The sequence below is a fragment of the Eubalaena glacialis genome, chromosome X, assembly GCF_028564815.1.
Source record: "Eubalaena glacialis isolate mEubGla1 chromosome X, mEubGla1.1.hap2.+ XY, whole genome shotgun sequence".
Lineage (NCBI taxonomy): Eukaryota > Metazoa > Chordata > Mammalia > Artiodactyla > Balaenidae > Eubalaena > Eubalaena glacialis.
In genome coordinates this window covers 101,524,744-101,541,870 of record NC_083736.1, presented here as the reverse complement: position 1 = coordinate 101,541,870, position 17,127 = coordinate 101,524,744, and the positions used below count along the sequence as shown (strand labels likewise).

General features: G+C 52.2%; 1 protein-coding gene across 10 annotated transcripts in view; it reads right to left on the bottom strand.

Moving 5' to 3' along the window:
* Window positions 1-3,939: 3,939 nt before the first annotated feature.
* Window positions 3,940-17,127, bottom strand: part of TMEM164 (transmembrane protein 164) — a 164,002-nt gene continuing 150,814 nt past the window's right edge. For all 10 annotated transcript variants that reach the window (XM_061178761.1, XM_061178768.1, XM_061178765.1 and 7 more), the window contains 2 exons: window positions 8,106-8,206; window positions 3,940-6,480 (listed from right to left, as the gene is read on the bottom strand). In XM_061178761.1, coding sequence (XP_061034744.1) covers window positions 6,274-6,480; window positions 8,106-8,206 — 308 coding nt within the window. In that variant the 3' untranslated portion in view covers window positions 3,940-6,273. The remainder of the gene's footprint in view (window positions 6,481-8,105; window positions 8,207-17,127) is intronic.

Genomic DNA, 17,127 nt, shown 5'->3' with positions numbered 1-17,127 from the left:
GCAGAGAAGGAGGACAGAGGCCCACCGGCTGGAGCTCGAGGTGCCCAGGCCATCAAAGGCACGGGGCCCCATGCAGGAGAACTCAGGGGATGGGCGACAGCTTGTGTGGCCTCCCACCATTTTGCAAGACTCTGGGATAAGAGCATCGCTCGCCGAACACCTTCTAAGGACCGGGTCCTGGGCCAGGGGCTAAAGGATGCATCAGACCCCTCTCTGCCCCCAAAGAGCTCAACGTCTACAGAGGGAGACAGCGCCCTGAGGACTTCCTAGGAGGCAAATGGGGGCCCCAGAGTGAGCACCGGGGACAGTAGGAGCCGAGTGGAGGGATACCTAATGCATACTGGGGCTCAGGGAAGACCGTGTGCGGGAGCTGACACTTGAGCTGAGACCTCCAGACAAGCAGGGAGAGCGGGGTAGCTGAGAAAACAGCGCGAAGAACAAGGCAAAGAAGCGGGAAATGGCAGGGCATGAACAAGTGGAGCTCAATATGGCTGGAGCAAAGGGTCTGCTATGGACGGGTCTTTGTGGGACGTAGAGGCGAGGAGATGAAGCCGAGATGTTTACAAGCCCCCGGGGGAGTGAGGCAGTCAGATCTCCACTGGAAACTGTTGCCCGCAGTAGAGGGTACAGACTGGAGCAGAGACCTTCAGCAGGGGCAGATGCACGAGCCCAGGGGACAGGGGGCCGTGGCCTAGGTCATGGGTGTTTAGCTCTTTCTGAAATGGGAGACACACAGAAAGGCCACGGGACCAACTTGCCTCACCTCTTTCCGGCAGCCTCTCCCCGCAGGGCCAGCCTTTGCCTGGCCCCTTGTAGCCCCATCCCGTTTACTTGTAGGCCTTTCAGCTCTGCTCTGCTCTGAGGCTCACCAGGGTCAGGTTTGCTGGCAGCAGAAGAAAAGATGGGCTTGACCCCCTGCCTCGGCAGTCATGGGGCCCACCCTCCTCTCTCTCGCCTTCCACCTCACTGCCCGGTTCTCCTCTCATTCCCCTCAGGCCTGGGGGCCCTGGGCGAGGGTCTGCCCGGTCATGCCAGCACCCCAGACAGGCAGCAGAGTCAAGGGGAGAGTGCTGGGCACCGAGGCTCTGGGGCCTCACCAAACTGGCTTCCCAGGCCAGCTCCTCCGTTGATTGATAAGGTCTGAGCCTCAGCTTTCTCAGTTTCTGCCTGTTCCACAGGGACAGCATAAGCAATCAGCTCACCGTGTTTTTGAGGGGATTGCATCCTGTAATGCATGTGGAGGTACCTAGCACCATGCCTGGCACACGGCTGCAGCTATAGCTTTACTGATGGAGAAGCTGGGGTCACAAGCAAACGAGTGACTTGCCCCAGCTGGTGGTTTTGTGGCCCAGGATGGCAGGACCCAGCCTCTCCGATAGCCTGGGCGCCCAACTGCTGGCCAATGAGGAAATCCACCTGCACTGGGGACCGCTATGGCTAGCTGTGTCCCTTCTAGAAGCAGCCACAGTGGCGAAAGTCTGCGTAGGGCCCCCGTCTGGTGTAAAGGCGGGCTGGGCTGATCACAGTCACCACGGGCTGCTCGGTGGGGAGCCCTGGACAGCTGGGTCCGACTGTTCCCCAGGGGCAGGGCTACCTCCACACGGGCCGGTCTGACCTGTGTCAGCCTCGCACCTCTGCTGAACAGAGCCCGCCCTCGGGAAACTTGGGATGAGGGAGGCTGATCACGTCTGGTTTTAGAGCTGCCACCTCTAGCTCAGTCCTCCAGCCTGGCCCAGCGCACATGGGGCCCCGTGAGCCCAGCAGATGCCCCCAGCAGACAAGCCCTGCTAAGAGCACAAGGCCTGCTTGGTCCCTGGCAACACTGGTGGAAGCAGGCAGCAGCGTGGGGGGATTCGAGGCCACACGTCCGGCCACGCGACTCCCAGGGCAGAGCCGTGCTGAGTGCGCCAGCTGCCCCTTGGTGGTCCTCCACGGCCCGGACGACCATCTGCCCCTTTTGTCTACTTTTCAAAGCAGAAGCCCTTCTGAGAGGGTTCTGGGAAGCAAGGCCAAGACTCCTGGGTTCTCATAAACCTTTTAATAGCAGTAAATGAAGGAAACATTTAACAGTGAGTCCCATGGTGAGGGCTCCTTTTCATTCAAGGATCTTCAACAACAGAAACACTTCAGACTAAAATTCAGAATGCTAAGTACACAAATTAATGACCATTTATTTCCGAAGGTGACTGCAGAAACCACTGTGGTACAATCAAAAGGTTTTACAAAACAGAGAAAACATTACAAAATGCCCCAAGAGGCGAGCAAACTGGTAGGGGCACAGAGCACCCAAGACCCAGCTTGGCAAAAATACTCATCCTGCAGCTGTTTAGGGGGGTCACAAAGACCGGTTCTAAAGGCAGCCACTGCGGGGGCGGGCGCCAGGGAGGGGTGTGCCCAGCGCATAGCAATCCCACCCTGGGAATGAGGGAGGACCAGGGTCGGGGCGACGACAGAGGCACTGCCAATTTCCCGGCATAAAGAATTACAAGTCGGACTATCTTATTCTCTCTATCACAGTAACACCAATAGAAATGAAGAATTCATCCAAATACAATACAACACTGACACTGAAAGAAAGCAGGTTTCCAAAACAACAGCTCGGCTTGAAATGACTTTTTTTGTTGTGTTTGTTTCGTGCCACGAGTAGCAAACCAGTGTACAAAAATGTCACAAGAGCAGCAACAAGCGACTAGGTTTTCCTGAGCACAAGTGGCTCACTCTATATACAGAAGAGGAAGGTTTGCTCCCTCTCATGGACCCTACCCACCTCCCCCCAGAGGGCGGGGCAGGGCGTGCAGTGAGGACGCCCCTTCCCGGTAGTCCAAGGAGCATGCGAGGGCCTGCGGGACAGACATCCTCCCTTATGCCTGGCTCCCGATTTACCAAAACCAGCACCGGTGTCTTGTCTTGTAGGGGCCACACTGGCCCTTCTTCTCCCCTCGCCCGCCTCCCCATCTCCCCTTCAGATGACTCGGGATCAACACGTACAAATCCATGGAAGTCTTTTTTTGGCCAAGGGAGGGGGAGGAAGGGTCTTCTGCCAGCCTCCCCCCAACACCAGCGCGCAGAGACGTGCTGACAACCTGCTCTCCGTGGGCAGCTGTGCCCGCTCCACTAAACACTGAAGTATCAACAAGCACTAACAGCAAAACCCCGATGGAGGCTGCAGCCGAAGGGATGATCTGAGAGCTGGATGTGAGGTACCAGATGGGAAAGGGCCCCGACGCCCCACACATCCTGGCCACGCTGCAAGCAGCTTTTGTGAATGCTGAGAAGTCCCAGGAGAAAGAGAGAAGGTTGACTTCGGGGGACAGAAGCTGTGGCTTCCTCGCAAGCTGACAGAGGACCACATCACTGGGCCTCCGGGAAGAAGATTGGCCAGATCATCTTTGGTGTACAGAAGCAAATACCACGGAGAATGGAGAAGAGATGGGGGCCTACAAGCAGGCATGACCATCTGTACACCCTGATCTCACTGGGCCAATCCTTAGCCAAGGCTACCTGGGGGCTAGAGGGAACACTCCTTTCCCTTCCCGGGGCCATTTTAAAAGAAACTGTCCACTTCCACAGACACTCTCCCAGACACACACGGAGCTCTCACATGCTGGCAAATGGCCAGGACGGCTGGGGAAGCTCCTTGGCACTGACAGGAAAGCCCAGGGGATGTGCTGGGCAGCCCGGGCCCACTGCTGCAGGGGCCACCCTCCAAGGCAGGCCGTCGAGGGTACGGCCAGGTAACCTCTCCGCATGGGCCTGGCCCAAGGAAAGAGTCAGGTAGAGACCAGTTCAGACGCCTGCCGCTCCCCAACACCTCAAATACAGGCCATGACGCCCTGTGGAACCTGTGGACGGGACTTGCTCTCTGTTCCTTCCCCCCACATGTTTCTGAGCCAACCTGGCCCCCAGAAGCCCTGCATCTCCCCTTCTCATCCCCCTCCCCCGGACAGGTGCACCTGCCTCTGGCCTGGCCAAGCCAGGCACATAGCTTCCACTTTCTTCTTTCCCTCTAAGCAGCAGAAAAGTGCCAGCCAGCATGGCGAACTTTTAGAGGCACGCCAGTGCAAGGGAAGCTCGAGCTGACTGGCACCCCGCACCAGGCCACGGAGACAGGGAGGAAGAGAGCCCCTTTCCTTTTGCAAAGAGGCCAAGGGGCACTGAGGTCTTACCTCATCTGCCACGCCTACACGCAGCCCGTGGGCGGGGCGAATCCAGCCCCTCAAGAGCTGCCTCTTCCGGAGGGCAACCCAGGGCTGAGAGGCACTAAGAAAAATTCGGCCAAACCCTCAAAGATGGCAGAAAATGAAGGTTACGCATCTTGAGGAGCTCACGGGGAGCCAGAGCATTCGGTGTTCCCCCTTCCTGCAACCCCACACCCTGGGGATTGATGACCTCACTGCCAGCGTACCTCTGCAAAGGGATGGGCCCCGCCGTGGCTGCTTCCCTGGGCCTCGCCTTGCTAGGAGAGACTCTTCCCCATCCTGTAGGTCCACTTGCTAAAATCATGACCACTGAGTCACTGAAACTCAATCTAGGTCTGATACAGTAACACCTGAAATACTGAATGGGCCCAGGGCAACTGGGTTGCCTAGAGTGGGAGAGGGAGGGGGGCCCATCAGAGGAGGTCACAGAAATATCTTTTCTGTTATTAAGTAATCTATTCTTAGTAAGAACCAACAAAGAGCCAGCAAATGGCACCACCTCCCTTCTTGAGGTCCACGTATGACTGAGGCTGCCTTGCAACAAAAGGTCTCCCTTTCAGAGCACTTGAACCTCCACCCATGGGGACCTGATTTTTTTGGTACCTCCCTTTCAACCCAGACGTGGGCTTTCGGGGTGGGGAGCATGTGATGCCCCCCACGCTAAACAATTCAGCTCTGAGTCTGGCCGCAGTGACGACACCTGGCCCTAGAGAAACAGCACTGCAGGATCTGTATATTCCCAAACCTAGGATGCCGATACATGCTGTAAAACCACGAAACGGATCCACAGGTGTCCCTCCAGAGACAGGCCCTGATGCAAGGATTCTCCGAACTCAAACATCCAAAAGCAAATGGACAAGCGAATACACAAAACCCCCAAAGCCAAAAAACCCAACTCTAGCTCATCCTTCCCTGAAGCTGCCTTTAAAAAAGAGAGAGAGAACATTTAAGGGGCACTCAAAATTAAAATGTCATCTATTATCAACATTAAACTAAAAGCAAGCATATGATTCAAATCACAGTTTTCTCAAGTTACCACTGCTGTTGACTAATGTCTACGCTCACTTCTGATTGGGATATGGGTCAGTTCTCAGCTCTCAAGCAGAAGTTACCCAAGGTCATGCCTAGCATTAGCTGTGGACATTTCAACCTTGTGCACTTTGGATTTGCCATTGCAATAGTGGAATCTAGCCCCTGGGCTGGGTAGCGCCCCACACCTCCCACCTCTGGCAGCATCCTGGAGGGAGTGGCTGGCTGGCTGCTTGCTTTGAGTCATGGGACACCAGTGGGAAGAATCTGGCCAGTTCTCTTTTGGCCATGAGCTGGGAAATCCCTTGGCTCTCGGCTTGCCGCTGGTATAGAAACAAGGCCTCAGTCCCCTTATGGTGAGGGCTGTGCTGGAGACAAAAGGGGACCCCAGCATAAGCCTGGAGGTCCCTGGCAGTGGAGAAATGAAACACAGCCCAATCTCATCGCTTCGATGCCAAAAGAACTACTGCTTGTTGTTCCCTTTCTCCTCAACCAGATGTTGTTAAAGCAGCAACAAGCAGAGTGAAAGCCACTGACTACTGTCTCGCCATTTAAGGCCATGAGGAGCAGGGAGAGAGCGGCAAAGGGAAGGAGGAAACGTGCGGCCCTCAGCACTACAGCCCATGCTCCAGGACTACCGCCCAGGCTCCAGCACTACCGCCCAGGCTCCAGCACTACAGCCCAGGCTCCAGCACTACCGCCCAGGCTCCAGGACTACCGCCCAGGCTCCAGCACTACAGCCCAGGCTCCAGGACTACAGCCCAGGCTCCAGGACTACCGCCCAGGCTCCAGCACTACAGCCCAGGCTCCAGCACTACAGCCCAGGCTCCAGGAGCCGTCCTGGGGGAAGAGCCGGGGAAGGAAAAGTGGTGGAAGAAAGGGACAGAGAGGAAGGAAAAAGAAACACACCAAACGTCCTCCTGCCCTCTCCCATGATGTCATCAAGAACTGGGTGTCCTCCAAGTCAAGTCAGGACTTGTTTCCTCAGGGGCAGAAGAAAAAAAAAAACCCCAAAACAAAACAAAACAAAAAAACACAAGCACCTTCAGTCTATTTTCTTGGCTGGAAGCCGGAGCAAATCCAGCAGATATTTACACAAGGGCCCAGCCATGTATGAGAACAGGATGACCAGCTTCCCGTGGGTCATGGTCATGAGAGTCTGGTGTCCCGAGGCCCAGATGCGATACCAGGGGCCGTAGAATGGGTCTGAGATGGCCGGACACAGCATGTTGTTCAAATTCACTTCGGTGACCTGCAGGGACAAGGGAGGTAGAGTGAGCGTTCACCATCCTTAGGCTTTCTCTGGCTTCTGCCAGCTCAGCCGTGTCTACCTAATGGGGACTAGACAAGGAGGGATTGACCAATCCCCACCTGTTCATAGTGGGGTCTTTCTCCCCTAGGTTTTCGGAGTGGGTCAAGGCTAGAGCCCTTTGGAGGTGACGGGGGAGGCCGTCCAGTGGAAAAGCTGGTCGGTTCTGCTCAGTCTTGCCTTCCGCTTGGGCCCAGCGCCCGCTGCCATTCCTAAGCATTTACTAGGGGCCTAGACCCGGAGGGGTGTCACGGGATAAAGGCAGTCCGCGGCACGGCCCCTGCCTGCATCAAGGTGGGGTGATCGGTCTACCACGTGTGACCTCAAAGCAGACGGTGCTCACCAGCTCTTGCCCACCATGGGATCTGAGGGGTGTACAGGATGGGGGCTGAGTTCTTGGAGAAGATTTCACGAGGGCAGTGACACCTGAATGGACTCATGAAGGATGGATGGGGGTCATGGCGAGGAATGGAGTGAACGGAGCCTTCCTTGTAGGAGGCCCAGAGGTGAGACCGAGCACGGTATGTATGGTGACACGAGCACGCTGACTCCTCTGGAATCGAGGAGTCCCAGTGGAGAGCAGGTGTGAAGGTCATACTGCTCCCTCCCTAGAGCACAGGAAGCATTCATGCTATTGGCAAGGAGCTCAAAGTAGCCCCCAGGCCAACCAGAGCAGAGCAACACGCCGGGATGGGGAAGACAAAATGACTGAGTGCTTCAACAAAGGCGCTGGTGACATCGGTTACACACCCTAGTCCTGCCAGGTCCACGCGGCTAACGCTACATTAGTGCCGCTCGCACACAAAACCCGGCATGCCGTTCCAGCCTCGAGGACGGCCACGGCCCCTGCCTTCCAAAGCCCTTCAAGCACGTTCTCCTTAATGACACGTCCTCACCACCTCTCAGGGTCGGGGTTGCGGGCTTGTGCCATGTCACGGAGGGTGGAGAGCGCACTGCACTCGAGAATGAGGTGACTCACCCAGAGCAGTGGCAAGGCCAGGACTTGAACTTGGGTCTCCCGACCCCAGCCCCAGCCCCAAGCTCTTGCTACTCACTTCGCCACCACTAGACACACCGCCCACGCACTCAGCAATCCTGGGCTCTGGATAACTCGACCACTGAACATCCCAGAATGCCACGGGGGTCACCCGACACCACGCTTTCACTGGACACACAGCTCAGGGCCCGGTAGTAGACCCAGAATGGACCCAAGGTCAGAAGCCTCCCCCAGGCCCAGGGCCAGGGCTAGCATCCTGTCTCGCATGGGGTCCACAGCAAACCACTTTCCAGTGCAGCTCTCTATCTCCGATCCAAGCGGCCGTGAGTGAAGGGCCTCCTTGCCTCCCCAGGGATGAAAGAAACAGTCATTACTGAAGGATTCAGAAAACTCTTTGGAGAGGCCAAGGCTGTGGATCATAAATCAGCAGCCCAGACACAACACTCTGACAGCCCGGCCTTTGGCATCTTGTATTTTCAAAACAAAACGATACACCAGCGCCAACCAGGATTATCAAGATTTATGAAGAACGCCAAACAGAAGGGATAGAAGGGGATAGAACCAAACTTACCAGGCCCAGGATCTGCAAGACACTGAAGTGATAAAAGAACATGAGGCCAGTCGAGAGAAGGGCCCACCGGAAACTGCTGAGGGGCTCCGGGGTATAAGCACCTGGAGGAAAAGTGGAGACAGTGAGACAGCATGTTTGGTGACCCACTTCTCCTCCCTTGCCCCACCAGGGTGCGGGCGCTGCGGCCACAGCTACCACCTGCTGTTTACCCCCTTCTGCTGCCCTGCAACGGCTGCTCAAGAGACAGCCCCAACCGATTAGCTCGGTACTCCTATCACCCCTTCCAAAGTCTGTTCTGCCACGTAATGCTGGGGCCATTACAAAGAGGGATTTTTTTTTTTTTACTGTTATTATAAAAGTAATACAGTTGGCCCTCTGTATCTGCAGGTTCCACATCCACGGGTTCCACTAACCGGATCGGTCCGTGGCTAGTTGAACTTGTGGATGCGGAATCCGCGGATCCGGATGGCCGACTGTACTACACCGCTTTATATAAGGGGCTTGAGCAGCCTCGGATTTTGGTACCCGCAGGGGTCCTGGAACCAGTCCCCCTCGGACACTGAGAGATGACTGCACGTGCTCACCAAAGGAAACTTAGAAAATGTTAAAAGGTAGAAATGAGATGGAGGAAACGAAGGAAAACACCCCCAGAGCTCTACTAGCTGAATGTGACCACTGCTAGCACGTGGGTGTGTCTCCTTGCTTGCTGTATGCCTTGGGAGTTTCTTTTCTTTCTTCTTTTGATTACTAATTGGAATCTTACTGTATATATAATTGTATAGCCTTCATTTCCACATTATTTTAATCATTCCCTCATGTTTCTAAAGTGAAACGTCATTGAGGAAGTATGGCGTGGTGGTTGAGAATGTTAACTTTGATGTCACACAGATTTGGTTTCAAACCTGGATTCTACCACTTACTGGCTGTGTGTGACCCTGGAAAAGTTGTTTCAACTCCCTGAACCTCAGCTTACTTGTGTGTAAAATGGGGCTACTTTTGAGAGTTGTCGTGAGGAGTAAAGGGAAGAGTGTATTGAGAACTCTCAGTACGGGATCTGGTACAATCAAAGTGTTCAATGCGTGTCAGGTACTGTCGCCACCGCATCGTTATTATCATTCAATTAACTAAAGAATGTGCCATATCCAGTTGTTGTGCCATTTCCCAACCATTAGACAACTCTCTCCCCTTGGAACAGCAAGAATGATGTATTTTCCCTCTATCGTCACTCAGGAACTCCTATCCCAGTAGGCTTGGATGTATTCTAGACCGTGCAGAGCAGGGGTGTGGCTTATAGGATGCTATGGGTGCATGCATCAATGGGGGGTGCTCCGGAATGGAAGGAACCTGGAACCCTCCACCTCAAGCAAGTAGGCGGCAACAGGACATCCTGGAGTAGTGTTTTCCCAAGTCAGTCTTTCACAGATTCATCCATTCATTCACCAGTTATTAGGCACCTATTATATTCCAAGCCCTGTGCCAAACTTTGGGGATAGGAACATAAAGAAGACGGGCTCCCTGAAGCCTCAGACGCACAATCTGGAAGAGGAGGCAGACAAGCTGCTAACAATGAGAACCGGTATGATGGGTGTGACGACCCAGGTCTGTGCCACGTATTATGGGAGGACGGAACTCAGCTTGGTGGGTGGGGGGGAAGACTGATGATTTTTGGTGGAGGGGGCACCGAGCAGAGTCTTAAAGGACAAATGGGGCTAAAAGAGGGGCCTAGGCATTCCAGAGCAGCAGCCTGCAGGAAGGCAGACATCCGTGGGAGCGAGCCAATTCACAGAACTATGGGGAAGAGTTGAGACCACAGGGGACAGTGTGATGGGGCAGTGAGCAGGAATAGGACTCAGAGGTTGGCAGGGCTAGGCTGCTCCAAGCTGGGCCAGGTAGGACCTCAGGAGCCAGGCTGAGGGCTTTGGGCTTCATCTTGTGCCACAGGGTCATGACCCTAGATGCCTCAAGCCTCAGGCAGGCAGGTAACTGGGAGCAGGGGAGTGACCAGACAACAGGGATGCTGGAGATGGGCCAACTGGAAAGCCCAGGCCCCTTCTGAAGAGGTCAGCCACCACTCAGTTCCACCCAATCATTGCCCTATGGGGACGCGGGCCCAGAGTTGCCAGTGTTTTCACTTTTGCAAGCGAAGCCAGAAATGGGAACTTTCATATGGAAATTCCTGATTTTTAAACGTTGGCAAATAATTCAAATTGTTTTAAGAACGCTCAACGGACCACACAAAACATGTCTTCTTGGATGGCTTTCAGCTCATTGGTGGCCAGCTTCGAGCTCTGCCGCAGAGCCACAGAAAGCGGCGGAGGGGTCTGAAGCGGGAAAGTGATGTGATCGGACGTGTGCTTGAGAAAGATCACCCTGGCCGGGGTGTGGAGTGTGGGGTGTGGGGTGTGGGGTGTGGGGTGTGGGCTGGAGCAGAGAGAGTCGAGGTGGGGGACTGAGACGGAGACTGCTTCAGGAACCCGATGACAGAGGAGGATGGATAGCTTTGAAGATAACGGCGGTGGCCCCGGGTTCTAGTTGGGCATCTCTGGGTGGATGGTGCCATTTACTGAGATGGAGAAGAGAGGAAAAGGCAGAGTTGGGACAGAAGGTGGAGAAAGGAGGCCAATTTTAGACATGTTGAAGTTGAGGTGTCCGTGAAATATCCAAGTAGAATTGTCTCTTAGGTGGCTGCCTGCACTCTGGGAAGTACAGTGTGATGGGTGACAGTGTGGGCACTGGAGCCGGGCAGACACAGGTTCTCAAATCCTGGCTCCTGTTGCTTATCGACCTCAGGGCCTTGGGCAAGCCTCACTATCTCTTGAACTCAGTTTCACTCATCTGCAGGATGGGGTGCCGCCGCCTACTTCACAAGGTCGTCGGGTAGATAAGATCATTTAAGCCATGATTGGAGTGCCATATCTGGGATCTAAGAAATGCTGATTATTTTCATTATTATATGAATCACAAACTCAGTGAAAAGGACGGGGCCGAGCGTCCATATACAGGTGTCATCAGCACAGGACAGTAACTGAAGTCACAGGAGCATATGCAGACCGAGTGAGGAAGAAGGCCAGAGGCAGAACAACAAGGAACACCATGGTGGGGAGTGCAGAGGGAAGGAGAGGAGTGAGATGGGGGTGACTGAAGCCCCCCTGGGTCTTCTGGGGGAGAAGCTCAGGCTTGCTCTGTGAACAAGAGGAAGGCTCACCGCACATCTGAGTCAGAAGGCCCTTTGCAGGGATTGGACTCATCCGTCCACTTTGTAGATGGACAAACTGAGGCTGGGAGATGGGCAGTGCCACAGCCGAAGTCAACAGCAGAGCACTGGGCTCTCAGACACAATGCCAAAGGACTCACTGCTCAATGCCCCCGCTGCCACTTGTCACAGACCTCCATCACACCACGTTGTACCAGCTCTTTGTCTATCTACCCGTCTAGACGAGTGCCTCGGGTCGAGGACTGCGTGGGATTCGTTTCTGTGTTCCTAGCTGATATCTAGCACAGAACTTGGAATGCGCTTATACTGTGTACACTTTCCTGTCTGTTGGATGAGTGGGAATTGGGTACCATGTTGTCACCCTGACTGCTGGGGACATAAAGGGGAAGAGGGGACCTGGAGGACCAACAGGTGCTCAGAGCCCTGAGCAGTTTTCCCCAGGTGTCCCTTCCCTCCAGCCTCTGCTTGGCTCCCCCTGGTGGCAGCTGGGCAGTAGTGACAGACCCCATGGGCCTGGTGGTGGCTGCAGGGGGGGAAAAAGGACCAGAGGGGGAAGTATCCTCAGCCAGACTTCAGCAGCCCTCCCCCGCCCTCCCCTAAAGCCTGTCCTGCCCTATATATGGGGGGAAAGGAACGCTCAGGCACTGCCAAGGGGCACGTTTCTCAGTGCTCTCACTGCAACCTCAGGACCATTCATTCTGTGTTACATCACCCGTCCCACGTCAAGACAATTAGTTCTCTGAGGGAGGGGCCGTTTCTGAATCACCTCTTCACCTCCAGCACCGGATGCACCGTAGGCACTCAAAAAATCATCACTGCTTGGGAAATGAATGGGACAGACTTTCTGGAGCATCTATAAAACTATAACCCTTTGGCTCAACAATGCTACTTTGAGGACTACCGTCGAATACCTCAAACACCCAACACATGGCCCTTATTTGCACAAAGATATTTACACCTGCGCTACCTACTATATCGAAACACTGGAAACAAACCAATTGGGGAGATAAGTTAAGTAAACTCTGGTACCTCAGTATTATGCAACAGTCCACTGCCATTCAAATAACAACCAGACAAACTATATACCTGTGTGGCAAAGTCCCTGGCTCGTGATGGCAAGTGTAAATGACAGAACACCAAACAGTACATCAGTGATGGAAAATACAGCTTAGTGGTTTAAAACAAAGGCCTTGGGGTCAGACAGCCTTGGGTTTGAGTCCTGCCTCTGCCACTGCCTAGAGGGCAGTGTGTGCCCTTGGGCAAACTGTGCCACCCCTCTAAGCCTGTTTCCTGTAGCAACGTCTATCTCTCAGGGCTGCTGAGTGGAATAAGAGATATAAAAAAAGTAAATACAGCAGCTAGCCTGGCATACAGATGGCAGCTGCTATTTTTATCATGGCAACCACAGCCATCCAAAATCTCATAGAAGACTGGAAGACGACACGGAATCTCGTAAAGAGGTGATCTTTTTCTATGAAGGGGGACTTTGTGGTTTCCTCTGCCTTTTCACTGCTGTTGGTTCTTTTCATTGCAAAGGTGATCAAATATTCAATCTCTTTGAAAAAATAAAGAAAAAAAAAGAAAGCACCATGAGAATAGATGACCCAGTCTACACAGATCTATGCAAATTGTATGCAAACGCACATCATTCTTTTTTTATATACCTGGATGTGGCCCTTGGGAAAATCTCAGTGAAAAACCAGTTTTCTTTTAAGAGAAAATAGAAACTTAAGCACTTTCAGAAAAATTAAACACATAAAACTTTTTTCTTTTTTACTTTAAGAAAAAAATAAATGTGACATTTTCTGCTAGCATCTTCTACCCCAGGAGGATAGAAGCATTTCAGCTCTAAAGGTAGGGGGAAACCGAGATAATAGCTTTTTCTGAAATTGATTTCTGCCAGAAGGAAGTTTTATGAGTGCTAGGAGAGACATCAACTGTGCCACCAGCAGCCAAGACCGATCCCCAGAGGCCCTCCCAAGGGCCCTTTCTCTCATCCTCTAATCCCACCCGGGAAGGGCTTACACCAAGGAGATGAGACTGGGCAGGACGGCATCCTATTCTCCAATCTTCTTCCTGCTCCCTTCAACTCATTCACTTTTACATATTACCCATTCATTCAACACGGACTGGCTGCACGCTGGGCAGACTCCATGCTAGACAGTGGGGATACGGAGGCCAAGACAGGCCCTGCCCTTCAGAACTACCCTGCAGCTTACCCGTGAGCAGTGAGATGGTATGATAAGGTAAGCGCACTAAGTAATGGAGATACTGAGGAAGGGAAGCTGAAGAACATGACAGTTTGGGTGAGTTTTGAAGAACAAGAAGGAGATGGGAGCAGGAGCTTAAAGGAAGGAAAGGACCTTCCGGGCAGCAGGGTACAGCCTGGGAAAAGGTGTGGAGGCATGAAACAGCATGCCATTTGCATGTAATCCCAAGCAGGTCTGTGTAACTGGAGCATCAAGTGGGAGGGGACACGTGCCAAGAGATGAAGCTGGAGAGACCGGCTCAGGTCATGAAGAGCCTTGTCCGCCGTGCCCGGGACCTTGGCCTTTATCCTCTTCACAACGAGAAGCCATTGAGAGGTTTGAAACAGGGGAGTGCAAGGTCAGGTTTCTGTTTCACCTAGCTCGACTGCTCTGGCAGCAGTGTGGGTGATGGACAGGAGAGGGATAAGGTTGAAGACCAGTTCGGATGCTGCTGCAGAGATGGATGACTTGGCAATTCGTAGGACACAGAGGAGGCACCTAGGGTGACTCCCAGGTCTATGAGTTCAGCGACTGAGAGGGGTCGATTCAGGGGAGAGGAGAGTTCAGGTAGGGGGCGTGCTGACACTGAATGCCTATAGGATACCCACACGGACGTCTCCAATAGGCTGTGCAAGTCCAGGTCTAGAGCTCAGAAGAGGGAGATGTCCCAGAAACAGAGCTTGGGGTATGGATAAGATCAACACGGAAGAAAGAGTCCACAGAATGAGATTAAAGGACCAAGGACAGAGCCTGGAAAACAGCAACAGTTGCCAGGAGAAAGAAGATCCATGAGAAGACAAGATTAAAGACTGCCAAGAGCCACACGTGGCAATTTACATTTAAATGGGTTAAGGTGAAATAAAATTAGAAATCTGGTCCCTCAGTAGCCCATCACATTTCAAGTGCTCGATAACCACACACAGCTAGTGGCTACCATATCAGACAGGGCGGAGAAAGAACATTCCCATCCACGGAAAACTCCACTGGGAACACGCTTCTCTGTAGAGGTACAGTAAAGACAAATACTTCCACTGCGTTTGGCAACACGCTGGTCACTGGTGATCTTTGCTGTAGCAATTTCAGGAAAGTAGTGATGCAGGAGTTGGGCTGTAAACAACTGAAGAAAAGCTTTCCAGGTGCACAAGGTAAGGAAGGGAATGCCAGGAAAAGGGAACAGGATATGCAAAGTCACAGAGAAATCATTAGCCAAATTCCCAATGTTTCGATCACTTCTCTGAATGTCCCCTTCATCCTTTATGCTCTTCCCTGACCTACCTCTCCCCACAAGGAGCCTGCTTCATCTCTAGCCCTCTGAAGTAGTCACTGGTTTTTTTTTTCCCCCTGGGCCCATATAGGGAGAGTAGGGAACTTCTTTCTTTGCATTGCTATTTCCAACCCACTACCCTTCCGTTTCACAGTTGTCTACAGACTATGGGTCATGGTCCTTAATATTCCTCAGCGATATTAGTACCTGGCTCGGTACCTTTCTCTCCAAAAATACCCCCATCTTATCTCTTGATCTTTTCAACATATGCCTAACATGAACCCTCCAGTACCCTGGCCTCCTCTCCTCAATGATTTTGTCCCCGTCTCACTTCAGCCAGTCATTCTCAAGCTTGTGCCTGAGACCTTATAACTATGAGTATCTGCAGCCCCTCGTTAAGTCAAGCATTCCCTCTTCACCCACCACTTCTATCTTTCCAGCTGACCCCCTCTAACCCTGACCCCTCTAACCCTGACACTTCTTTGACCCCCCCCCGGAATCTGTGATCCATTGGTCCTCCCATCTTTTTTGCTGTCCCTCGTGGCTCCCTCTTCTCTCCTTCAATTCCATGGCCCATCACTCGAATTATCCCTGGCATACACCTTTGACTTCATGGCGTTTCTCAATATCCCCGTACTCATCTTGAAAAAACCCCAGCCCTGGTTAAGTCCCAACCTCCTCCCCCGCCTTGCTTGCATCTACACAGTTGAACACGGCTGGAGAAAAACATCCGCGCTGACTGTTCTCACGTCAGATTCGTGATCACAAACCTCAAACCACAACAGCCCGTTCACTCTCTCAGGCCACAATTTAATGTTGTCTTCTGTCTTCTCAGATCTTCAACACTTCTATCCCATCCTCACTCTCAGATGATGACCCTGATTCCTATTTCACTGAGAAAAAAGGAATCAAAAACTTCCAGGAGCTCTCATGATCACATCTAACCACTTATCTGCATCAGTGCCCAATGTGCTCTGCCTTCACCCTGTTCCCATGGATGAACTGCCCAGGACCCCGGCCAAGGCAGGCCTTCCCTTTTGTATCCCAATCCCATCCGCTCTCACCTACTCAATATCACTCCAGAAACGCTTTCCTCTTTCTCTTACATCGACGAGTTCTTCTTCTCTACTGGAGTATTCCCGTTAGCATATAAACTAAACATACTGTAACAGCTCCCATTCTAAAACAAACACACACACACTTGACCTCACTTCGCCCCTGCAAGCACCTCATCCTCTGCTCATCTTCACAGCAAAACTCCTTGAAAGAAATGTCTATACCTGCCCTGTCTAATATGGTAGCCACTTCCGTACGTGGCTGTTTAACATTGAGATGTGCTACTAGTGTAAACTACACTACTGTATTTCAAAGGATGTAAAATATCCTGGTAATAATTTTATACTAATTATTTGGGGGTGATAATATTTTAAATATAGTGGGTTAAATATCAGATATATTATTAAAATTAATTTCACCCATTTCTTTTACCTTTTTTTTAGTGTGACTACCAGGACATTTGAAATTACATATGTGGCTTACATGTTTTTATTGGACAGCACTTGTCTATATTCCGCTGTCTACAATTCCTCTCTTCCCATTCTCTCTCAACACGAGCTAATCAGGCTTCCGTGCCTACCTCCCCACCCCTCCCTCCACCAAAACAGCTCCCATCAAGGTCACAAATAACCTTTTCATTGCTAAATCCAGTGGCCAATTCCCAGGCCTCATCTTATGCACCCTTTCTGTCTTGAAACATTCTTCACTTGGCTTCTGGGATGCCGCTGTCTTAGTTCTCCTCCTGCCTCACAGCCTGCTTCTTCTCAGTCTCCTTTACTGCTTCCTCCTCATCTCCTTGACTTCTAAATGATGGAGAGGATCAGGTTGCAGAACTCAGAGCTTTTCTCTTCTCTAAATACTTTCATTCCCTAGGTGATTTCAACCAATCTCATGGCTTTAACACAATCTGCGTGCTGATGACTCCAACATTTACATCTCAGCCTGGACCTCTGCCTTGAACTCCAGGCTCACATAGCTCACAGTCTACTCAATATCTGCACTTGGATATCTAAGCGGGCATCTCATTCTTAAACCCAGCTTTTGATTTTGGCTCCTATGGTAGATTGTTACAGTACTGGCTCCCAGTGAATCACACCTTCCCAGTATCCACACCCTTATGTATTCCTCTCCCACAATGATTTGGCCATGTGGCCCATCTGGCTCAGCCAGGGAACTTGCTTTGGTCAATGGGACTTCATCAAAAAGATGCAATCAGAGGCTTCATAATCTCTTATGAAT